Source organism: Bubalus bubalis, chromosome 4 (assembly GCF_019923935.1).
Source record: "Bubalus bubalis isolate 160015118507 breed Murrah chromosome 4, NDDB_SH_1, whole genome shotgun sequence".
In the NCBI taxonomy this organism is placed as follows: Eukaryota; Metazoa; Chordata; class Mammalia; order Artiodactyla; family Bovidae; genus Bubalus; species Bubalus bubalis.
Window position 1 is genome coordinate 44,810,334 of NC_059160.1, and position 11,463 is coordinate 44,821,796.

The window sequence follows — 11,463 nt, forward strand, 5'->3', positions numbered from 1 at the left end:
GGGACCTTATGGCTGCAAAGCCAGAAACCTTGACTATGTATCCCTTTACCAAAATACGTTGCCAATTCCTGGAGATTATTTGTAATATGCAACCAAGACTCATACCTTCTTGGGGTTGGTAGAAGATTTAAGTGGGTTCACCCATGGGAAGTATTTAGTGGGGCCTGGCATGTAGGAAGAACCCCAGAAATGGTGTTGTGCAGTTTCATATGCTTACTCGTAGATCAATAAATACCTGTGCATTGAATAAATAAGATATTCTCTTATCCACATGATAAGTTTTAGCATTAATAGTAAGGCTATTCTTTGGCATTGCCTTTCTTTGGGACTGGAATGAAAACTGACCTTTTCCAGTCCTGTGGCCACTGCTGAGTTTTCCAAATTTGCTGGCAAATTGAGTGCAGCACTTACACAGCATCATCTTTCAGGATTTGAAATAGCTCAACTGGAATCCATCACCTCCACTAGCTTTGTTCGTAGTGATGCTTTCTAAGGCCCACTTGACTTCACATTCCAGGATGTCTGTCTCTAGGTGAGTGATCACACCATTGTGATCATCTGGGTCATGAAGACCTTTTTTGTACAGTTCTTCTGTGTATTCTTGCCACCTCTTCTTAATATCTTCTGCTTCTGTTAGGTCCCTACCATTTCTGTCCATTATTGAGCCCATCCTTGCATAAATTGTTCCCTTGGTATCTCTAATTTTCTTGAAGAGATCTCTAGTCTTTCCCATTCTATAATTTTCCTCTATTTCTTTGCATTGATCACTGAGGAAGGCTTTATCTCTCCTGGCTATTCTTTGGAACTCTGCATTCAGATGCTTATATCTTTCTTTTTTTTTTTTCTTTTTTAATCTCAGAGAACATTTATGTTTCATATTAGAAAAAATTAAAGTAATAAAAATTTTATTCTTCTTTGGTTTCTTTTCTGGATTACATTTTTTAATATAAATTTATTTATTTTAATTGGAGGTTAATTACTTTACAATATTGTATTTAGATGCTTATATCTTTCCTTTTCTCCTTTGCTTTTTGCTTATCTTCTTTTCACAGCTATTTGTAAGGCCTCCTCAGACAGCCATTTTCCTTTTTTGCATTTCTTTTTCTTGGGGATGGTCTTGATTACTGTCTCCTGTACAGTGTCACATACCTCCATCCATAGTTCATCACGCACTCTGTCTATCAGATCTAGTCCCTTAAATCTATTTCTCACTTCCACTATATAGTCATAAGGAATTTGATTTAGGTAGGTCATACCTGAATGGTCTAGTGGTTTTCTCCACTTTCTTCAATTTCGGTCTGAATTTTGCAATAAGGAGTTCATGATCTGAGCCACAGTCAGCTCCCGGTCTTGTTTTTGCTGACTGTATAGAGCTTCTCCATCTTTGGCTGCAAAGAATATAATCAATGTGAATTCGATGTCAAACATCTGGTGATGTCCATGTGTAGAGTCTTCTCTTGTGTTGTTGGAAGAGGGTGTTTGCTATGACCAGTGCGTTCTCTTGGCAGAACTCAATTAGCCTTTGCCCTGCTTCATTCTGTACTCCAAGGCCAAATTTGCCTGTTACTCCAGGTGTTTCTTGACTTCCTACTTTTGCATTCCAGTCCTGTATAATGAAAAGGACATCTTTTTTAGGTGTTAGTTCTAGAAGGTCTTGTAGGTCTTCATAGAACTGTACAACTTCAGCTTCTTCAGCATTACTGGTCAGAGCATAGACTTGGATTACCACGATATTGAATGGTTTGCCTTGGAAACAAACAGAGATCATTGTAGTTTTTGAGGTTGCATCCAAGTACTGCATTTCAGACTCTTTTGTTGACTATGATGGCTACTCCATTTCTTCTAAGGGATTCCTGCCCACAGTACTAGATATAATGGTCATCTGAGTTAAATTCACCCATTACAGTCCATCTTAGTTCACTGACTCCTAGAATGTTGATGTTCACTCTTGTCATCTCCTGTTTGAGCACTTCCAGTTTGCCTTGATTCATGGACTTAACATTCCAGGTTCCTATGCAATATTGCTCTTTACAGCATCAAACTCTGCTTCCATCACCAGTCCCATTCACAACTGGGTGTTGTTTTTGCTTTGGCTCCATCCCTTCATTCTTTCTGGAGTTATTTCTCCACTGATCTCCAGTAGCATATTGGGCACCTACCAACCCGGGGAGTTCATCTTTCAGTGTCCTATCTTTTTGCCTTTTCATACTGTTCATGGAGTTCTCAAGGCAAGAATACTGAAGTGGTTTGCCATTCCCTTCTCCAGTGGACCACATTCTGTCAGACCTCTCCACCATGACCCGGCCATCTTGGGTGGCCCCACATGGCATGGCTTAGTTTCATTGAGTTAGAAAACACTGTGGTCCTAGTGTGATTAGATTGGCTAGTTGTCTGTGATTGTAGTTTCAGTCTGTCTTCCCTCTGATCCCCTCTCTCAGCACCTACCATCTTACTTGGGTTTCTCTTACCTTGGACATGGGGTCTCTCTTTACGGCTGCTCCAGCAAAGCACAGCCTCTGCTCCTTACCTCTGATGTGGTCAGCTCCTCTCAGCCACCGCCCCTGACCTCGGGCCCAGGGTAGCACCTCTCAGTCACGCTTGTGCGCCTTCACAGCCCCCACGCTCATGCACCGTCGCAGCCGCCGTGCACAATTGCACTCATCTCACACGCTAGTAAAGTAATGCTTAAGATTCTCCAAGCCAGGCTTCAACAGTACGTGAACCATGAACTTCCAGATGTTCAAGCTGGTTTTAGAAAAGGCAGAGGAACCAGAGATCGAATTGCCAACATCCACTGGATCATCGAAAAAGCAAGAGAGTTCCAGAAAAACATCTATTTCTGCTTTCTTGACTATGCCAAAGCCTTTGACTGTGTGGATCACAATAAACTGTGGAAAATTCTGAAAGAGATGGGAATACCGGACCACCTGACCTACATCTTGAGAAACCTGTATGCAGGTCAGGAAGCAACAGTTAGAACTGGACATGGAACAACAGACTGGTTCCAAATAGGAAAAGGAGTACATCAAGGCTATATATTGTTACCCTGCTTATTTAACTTATATGCAGAGTACATCATGAGAAATGCTGGGCTGGAAGAAACATAAGCTAGAATCAAGATTGCCGGGAGAAATATCAATAATATCAGATATGCAGATGACACCACCCCTATGGCAGAAAGTGAAGAACTAAAGAGCCTCTTGATGAAAGTGAAAGAGGAGAGTGAAAAAGTTGGCTTAAAGCTCAACATTCAGAAAACTAAGATCATGGCATCCAGTCCCATCATTTCATGGTAAATAGATGGAGAAAGAGTGGAAACAGTGGCTGACTTTATTTTTCTGGGCTCCAAGATGGCTGCAGATGGTGATTGCAGCCATGAAATTAAAAGATGTTTACTCCTTGGAAGGAAAGTTATGACCAACCTAGACAGCATATTAAAAAGCAGAGTCATTACTTTGCCAACAAAGGTCTGTCTGGTCAAGGCTATGGTTTTTCCAGTAGTCATGTATGGATGTAAGAGTTTGACTATAAAGAAAGCTGAGCACCGAAGAATTGATGCTTTTGAACTGTGGTGTTAGAGAAGACTCATGAGAGTCCCTTGGACTGCAAGGAAATCCAACCAGTCCATCCTAAAGGAGATCAGCCCTGGGTGTTCATTGGAAGGACTGACGTTGAAGCTGAAACTCCAATATTTTGGCCACCTGGTGCAAAGAGCTGACTCATTTGAAAAGACCCTGATGCTGGGAAAGATTGAGGGCAGGAGGAGAAGGGGACGACAGAGGATGAGATGGTTGGATGGCATCACCGACTCGATGGACATGGGTTTGGGTGGACTCTGGGAGTTGGTGATGGACAGGGAGGCCTGGCATGCTGCAGTCCATGGGGTCGCAAAGAGTCAGACACGACTGAGTGACTGAACTGAACTGAGTAATGCTATTACTATTAATACAGTAATACAGGTTACTAGGAAGTCAGGATAATTCATAAGGAAACTGTCTGGCATGAAAGAAAAAGGACATTAAAAATAACAAAAATCGCTATCCTTTACTGCCCTCCTAGTATCAGAAAGAAAACAGTTATTATCCAAGTTAGTCCTTGCAATAGCACATCTCAAACATTCAGACACATACTAGTCTTGTTACAAAGATATTGTTAAAATATGAATTCTTTTCTTATGTATTTTTATTGAAGTATAGTTTATTTACAACACTGTTAATTTCTGTACAGCAAAGTGACTCAGTTATATATATATGCTTTTTCATGTCCTTTTCTCTTTTTTGGCCATGCTGTACATCTTATGGGATCTTAGTCTGACAACCAGGGATCAAACCTGGGCCCTGGCAGTGAGAGCACTTGAGTCTTAACCTCTGGAGAACCAGAGAATTCCCCATATTCTTTTCCATTATGGTTTGTCCCAGGGTATCAGATATAGATCCCTGTGCTCTACAGTAAGACCCTGTTGTTTATCCAAAATGCAGACTCTAATTCAGTACAGTTGAACTAGATGGGGCAGGGCCTGAGAATCTGCATTTCTGCTAAGCTCCTCTCATGATGCCCTCACTGCTGGTACTCAACTGCCATTTGAACAGCAAGGCCTTACAACGCTCCTATGAACAGGAGATTATTATGACTCTTCCCATTTACAGGACAAGGAAACTGAGGTTCTAGAGAGGTAAAGACCCTTGCCCAAGATCACAGTTATTAAGTGGCAAAGCCAGGCTCTGAACTTAGGTGTGGCTAACTCCAAAATCCCTCTGTGACATTGCCCAGCCAGAATGACCTCCTTCAGAAGACTGTTTCAGTGTGGGGGTCCCTGCCAGCTCGAAACCAGCTTTCTACCAGCCTGGATCTATGTCTTGAGGACTTCAGCCTTCCTAGGCTGGTACTGTTTCCCAGCTGCCCCTATCACCTTTTTTCTGCGTAAAGAGGCCTCTTCCAAGGGAGGCTGGTGTCTGAGCTGGCTCTGCTGGAGTAAAGAGGCTTCTGTTTGTTGCCTGCTTGCTTTTTTGTTACCTTGTGAAGTAGTCCTGTTTTCTCCACATTGGCTGCCACATAGCAAACATCTCCCTCCAGCCGGCCCACTCCCCTAACCCAGTTCACACACACATACACACACGTGAGCACACACGTGCATGCACACACACATAGCATCTCATCTCCCTGCACAGCTGGTGCTCTCTCTGCTGGCAGAAAAACGGAGTTGGGGCATCCAGGCTCCCACAGCAGACTGGCTGAACCGGAAATGTCAGGCCCAGGGCTGCCGTGAGGCGTGAGCTCTGAGGGTGCAGACCTGGCCTGCCAAATGCAGCACACTGCGGGCAGGAAGAGCCTGCTTCCTTGCAGGGAGAAGGCCAGAGATCTTCCTCCACCCTGCTCATCTGAGCAGCCACTGCTGCCCCTTGGAAGTCACCCCAACCTCTCTATCTTTCTTTATACTGTCATCCCCGTTTCCAGCTGGTCAGAAATCATATCCACACAGATAAGGAAAAGCATTAGAAACCATCTAATGGTCCACACCCATGTTAAACATGGGGAAACCGGAGGGGGCAAGGCACCTGCCTCAGCCTCACAGCAAGGAGGGGCAGAGCCGGGACCAGAACCCAGATCTCTGAACCCTGCAGGGTGCTTTCTGGGAAGCAGGAAGAGTCCAGGGTATCCAAAAGTTGGACTGATCTGGGCTTGAATCCTGGCTTACTAACTGGGTGGTTTTGAGCAAGCTACATCACTTCTCTGAAATTCAGTTTTCTCATCTATAAATTGGGGCAAAAAATACACCCTGCAGAGGTATTATGAGGATTAAATTGTACCACATATGTCAGACTCAACGCAGTGTGGTTGTTTAATCCATTCTACCTCTTGTAAGCTGGGTCTTCGATATACTCTCGCCATCCTCATGTACTTATGGAGATGGGCCTCCAGGTAGCTGTGAATGGGTGCATCTGGCCATGCATTCCTGTATGGTGGGGGTGGGGTGTGTCAATCCAACTGGGGATAGAGATATCATCTCAGAAAAGACCTGCAGGAAGAAAGCGTCCACTCAGGTTTGGAGAGGAGGCAGCCCAGTCCTTGCCTACCGGGGGAGAGGGCTACTAGATTGCAGAGTAACCCAGCTGCCCCTCACCCTCTTGCCCCTGCTTCAAAATGAGCAGCTCAGGTGCCCCCAGCTTGCAATACAGAACTCCACCCTTCTTCAAGTCCCCCCAAAATAATCCACTCATTCAATAGCATCATGAGCAGTGTAGACTGAAGATCCACCGGGGAAAGAAGGGTTTTATATCACAGATCAGATCAGATCAGATCAGTCGCTCAGTCGTGTCCGACTCTTTGCGACCCCATGAATCACAGCACTCCAGGCCTCCCTGTCCATCACCAACTCCCGGAGTTCACTGAGACTCATGTCCACCGAGTCAGCAATGCCATCCAGCCATCTCATTTTCTGTTGTCCCCTTCTCCTCTTGCCCTCAATCCCTCCCAGCATCAGAGTCTTTTCCAATGAGTCAACACTTCGCATGAGGTGGCCAAAGTACTGGAGTTTCAGCTTTATCATCAGTCCTTCCAAAGAAATCCCAGGGCTGATCTCCTTCAGAATGGACTGGTTGGATCTCCTTGAAGTCCAAGGGACTCTCATGAGTCTTCTCCAACACCACAGTTCAAAAGCATCAATTCTTCGGCGCTCAGCCTTCTTCACAGTCCAACTTTCACATCCATACATGACCACAGGAAAAACCATAGCCTTGACTAGACGAACCTTTGTTGGCAAAGTAATGTCTCTGCTTTTGAATATGCTATCTAGGTTTGTCATAACTGTACTTCCAAGGAGTAGGCGTCTTTTAATTTCATGGCTGCAGTCACCATCTGTAGTGATTTTGGAGCCCAGAAAAATAAAGTCTGACAGTTTCCACTGTTTCCCCATCTATTTGCCATGAAGTGGTGGGACCGGATGCCATGGTCTTAGTTTTCTGAATGTTGAGCTTTAAGCCAACTTTTTCACTCTCCACTTTCACTTTCATCAAGAGGCTTTTGAGTTCCTCTTCACTTTCTGCCATAAGGGTGCTGTCATCTGCATATCTGAGGTTATTGATATTTCTCCCGGCAATCTTGATTCCAGCTTGTGTTTCTTCCAGTCCAGCATTTCTCATGATGTACTCTGCATAGAAGTTAAATAAACAGGGTGACAATATACAGCCTTGACAAACTCCTTTTCCTATTTGGAGCCAGTCTGTTGTTCCATGTCCAGTTCTAACTGTTGCTTCCTGACCTGCATACAAATTTCTCAAGAGGCAGATCAGGTGGTCTGGTATTCCCATCTCTTGAAGAATTTTCCACAGTTTATTGTGATCCACACAGTCAAAGGCTATGGCATAGTCAATAAAGCAGAAATAGATGTTTTTCTGGAACTCTCTTGCTTTTTTTATGATCCAGCGGATGTCACAGTAAATGGCCTAAAACTCTTTCTTAGAAAAATTCCTAAAGTTCTATATAGAAAAATTCTCTTCTTCACAGATCCTTTGTGGTCATGCTGCCACCAGAAGGAACAGGGATGGGCCAGTAGGGCAGGCACTTCCCCTCCAAAGCATACACCCCAACCACCCTCTGGACCGAGCTAAAGGGTTCTCAGTCTAAAAGGACTTAACTTCCTAGGTTGCCATTCAAGCCACCCCAACGTGTCAGGAAGACATCGTTTTCCTTATAATAGCCACCAGATACCTCTGCCTCCTGCCTGGTCCACACAGGCCAGGACATGGAGTTGGAGATCCTGAGGTCACTCTCTGCCATTTGAATCTGGATAGAAAAAAAATATTTTAGTTTCCAGACACACTGCCAAAGACTCCACACCTCTGGGGCATCTTTCAGACACAGTCCCCCTCATATACCTCCAACCACCTTCCCTCCCCTGCCCCAGCCATCTGTGCCTCTCTCTCATCCTCCTCCATGCTGGGGTAAAATATTCATAAAAATATTCTTTTCTTCTCCTGCCTGTTTGTTCATCCTTCCTTCTTGTCTTGAGAGGTTTTTTTAATTTGCTTTTTGCTTTTATTCTCTTCTGTTTTCTTTGCAATGTGTGAGTTTCTTCCTCTTTCCGGACCACCTCTCCACATTGATTCACAAGGCGAGCTTGTATCGGGGGCTTTCTGTATCTCTGGCTTTGAATTAGGTATTGAGGACAGAATGAATGAAGAGAGAGAACTAAAAAAAAAAAAAACAACTACAATCCTCTCTCTCATGGGATCCCATGACCTATGGTGGATGCATATATATAAACAACTCTTTACTATAATAACTATCTGAGCAAGTGTTTACTATATGGCTTCAGAGACCTATCTTAAGTACATTATCAGAATTAACTCATTTAGGCCTCACAATAATGTTAAGAGGCAAGAACTATCAATACGCCCATTTTACAGGTAAGGAAATTGAGGCATGAAGAGATGAGATGACTTACCCAAACTTATACAGCTAATAAATGCTAAAGCCAGAGTCCAACCACCCAGCTCTAACCACTATAACACACTTCCTTTCTCTGTGCCCCAAGTGCCCCAAACTGCCGAGTAGAAAACTAATAAGTTTGCCTAAAGAAATCAGGAAAGGCATCATGGAGGAGGGGACTTTGAGCTGAGCTTTGATGGATGAATAGAAGTTGGCTGAGTGAAAAAGAGCAAGAAAGACATTCTAGGAAGAAAGCTCAGTAAGGCAAAAGTCAGAAACGTGCAATAATATGTCATGGGAAGTTTGTTGTGGCTGGACAGGAGGGAAGGTGGGGCTGGGGAGAGACTAAGTCTCACAGAGCCATGTGAGTCTCATGAAGTGCTGGGGTTTGATCCTTGAAGAAGCGGGGAGCCCCTGTGAATTGAGCGGTGGCGTGCTCCCTCTCTCTCCCTCCCTAGTATTGCTAAGCAACCTCCACTCTGGTCCTGTGTCCATAAAACTCACCCGGCCCCCGTTCCTGTGAGCTCCTCCCTCTCCTCCTTCTGACACACCACCTCTCATCTCACAGCCATGGCATTCTCTCTCCCCACCCACTGTGTTCTCCAGGGGCTGTGAGGGCCTCGAGCATCTTCCCGATCCTGAGTGTGATTCTGCTCTTCATGGGTGGACTCTGCATCGCAGCCAGCGAGTTCTATAAGACTCGACACAACATCATTCTGAGTGCCGGCATCTTCTTCGTGTCTGCAGGTAAGAGCTGCCGCACCAGGCAGCCCGAGGCCAGGCCCACCAGCAGGGAGGAGGCTGAGGTTGGGGGGCCTGGTGACTGGAGGGGCCTGGCAGAGAAAGGAGGGGAGAGAGGAGAGGGATTTCTGGACCTTCCAACAGGCCAAGTCTCACAGAAGGCAGGCTGTGCTGGGCTCCCACGCCATAGCCAGGCTTGAGCCCTCCACTGAGTCCACCGGGATTGCCCCCACACCCTGACCTTTAGCCCAGTGACTCACCTTTCCCCCACCTCCTGAGAGAAGGCCCCACTCCCAAGACCCTCTCAGGATGCTGGGTCTATCCTCATCACCCTCTTCCCTCCCTGTCCTATCCAGGTGGGAGCAGGCAGGCATTCAAAACCACATTTCTCAGCACAGCTACGTGACAAGTCACACTGGCTTCAGATGCCAGAAGAAGAACATGGGTTGTAGCATGAGCCATTTAATAACGACAACTAACGTTTAAGCGGCACTTACCACATGCAGACTCTTAACAGCTTTCATGTATATTAACTCACATGTAGTAGTAACTCACATGTAGTAGTAACTCATATGTATTCATATGTATTAATCTTCCCCCGACCTAAAAGAAGTAAGCACTATTATTATATCCACTTCACAGATATGGAAACTCAGATGATGGTTACCTTGCCAAAGGCTTTGCATATAGTCAGTCTGGCTCCAGGAACCAGACTTAACCCCTTGCCTGTGGTTCTTATTTAGACTCTATGTTGTGTCCGACTCTTTCATACCCTATGGACTGTAGCCCATCAGGTCCAGGCAAGAGTACTGGATTGGGTTGCCATTTCCTTCTCCAGGGGATCTTCCTGACCCAGGGATTGAACTGCAGTGGCAGGCATTGGCAGGCAGATTCTTTAAAACTGAGCCATCAGGGAAGCCCTAACCCCCTGCTACAGCAGCTTCAAATCCCAATGCAGCCTTAAGCAACTTACTTAACCCCTCTGCAATCTGTTTTCTCACCTGCAAACCCTTTGCAAAGCACTCAGCTGTGAAAGCAGGTAGTAAATGCTCAATAAGTAATATTATTATTACTCAGTATATCGTAGAATGCCCCGCTGTTCTCTCCCTTCTTCCCATATCTGTGATTCTGTTAGCTCTTCCCTTTCTGGCTCTCTCCAAACAGAATGATAGGATAGTAAGGTGATGCTTGCAACTTCCCCCTGTATCAGCCCATCCATTCTCCACAAAAACGCTGGACCAGGGAAAGCACATCCAGGTGTCCCCCTCCTGCCATCCTGCCCAGGGCCTGGCATCCTCCTTGGATACTAACCATCATTATTCCTGCTTTCCCCTCCACCCTGCCTCCTCTCCACGCCCATCCTGCCCGCAGGTCTGAGTAACATCATTGGCATTATAGTGTACATATCTGCCAATGCCGGAGACCCCTCCAAGAGCGACTCCAAAAAGAATAGTTACTCCTACGGCTGGTCCTTCTACTTCGGGGCCCTGTCCTTCATCATCGCCGAGATGGTCGGGGTGCTGGCCGTGCACATGTTTATCGACCGGCACAAACAGCTGCGGGCCACAGCCCGCGCCACGGACTACCTCCAGGCCTCCGCCATCACCCGCATCCCCAGTTACCGCTACCGCTACCAGCGCCGCAGCCGCTCCAGCTCGCGCTCCACCGAGCCCTCACACTCCAGGGACGCCTCCCCCGTGGGCATCAAGGGCTTCAACACCTTGCCGTCCACGGAGATCTCCATGTACACCCTCAGCAGGGACCCCCTGAAGGCCGCTACCACGCCCACCGCCACCTACAACTCCGACAGGGATAACAGCTTCCTCCAAGTTCACAACTGTATCCAGAAGGAGAACAAAGACTCTCTCCACTCCAACACAGCCAACCGCAGGACCACCCCCGTATGAAGCCCAAGGGGGCCTCGCCGGCGCCGCCCAGAGCCGGGAGGAGGGGCGCGGCCCGCGGGATGGGCCGGGGTGAAGGGGGGGGGGGGGGGCGGGGGGACACCAAACCATACCAGGGGGGACAAACCTTCCAAAAGGCAAGCAAAAAAAAAAACAAAAACAAAAAACAAAAAAAACAAAAAACACACAAAAAAAGAGAAAAACATAACAAGTAAATTTAAAAAAAAAAGAACAACATGTAAGAGGAACAAAGGCAAAACAATAAATGTGCAAAACTATAAACGAGGGAAGGAAAAACAAACTTTAAAAAAAAAGCAAGAGAGGATAAAAATTAAAAATAGAAAATAAATCTAAATGAAAATGCATGATTTCCCATGTACCATTATTTTAA

At 45.9% G+C, this 11,463-nt stretch overlaps 1 protein-coding gene across 1 annotated transcript in view; it reads left to right on the forward strand.

Annotated features, from left to right (window-relative positions):
* Nucleotides 1–11,130, forward strand: part of CACNG2 (calcium voltage-gated channel auxiliary subunit gamma 2) — a 121,481-nt gene extending 110,351 nt beyond the window's left edge. Inside the window, exons 3-4 of the mRNA XM_006056972.3 lie at nucleotides 9,034–9,174; nucleotides 10,540–11,130. Of these exons, the coding sequence (XP_006057034.1) occupies nucleotides 9,034–9,174; nucleotides 10,540–11,075 (677 nt within the window). The 3' untranslated portion in view covers nucleotides 11,076–11,130. The remainder of the gene's footprint in view (nucleotides 1–9,033; nucleotides 9,175–10,539) is intronic.
* Nucleotides 11,131–11,463: the final 333 nt, after the last annotated feature.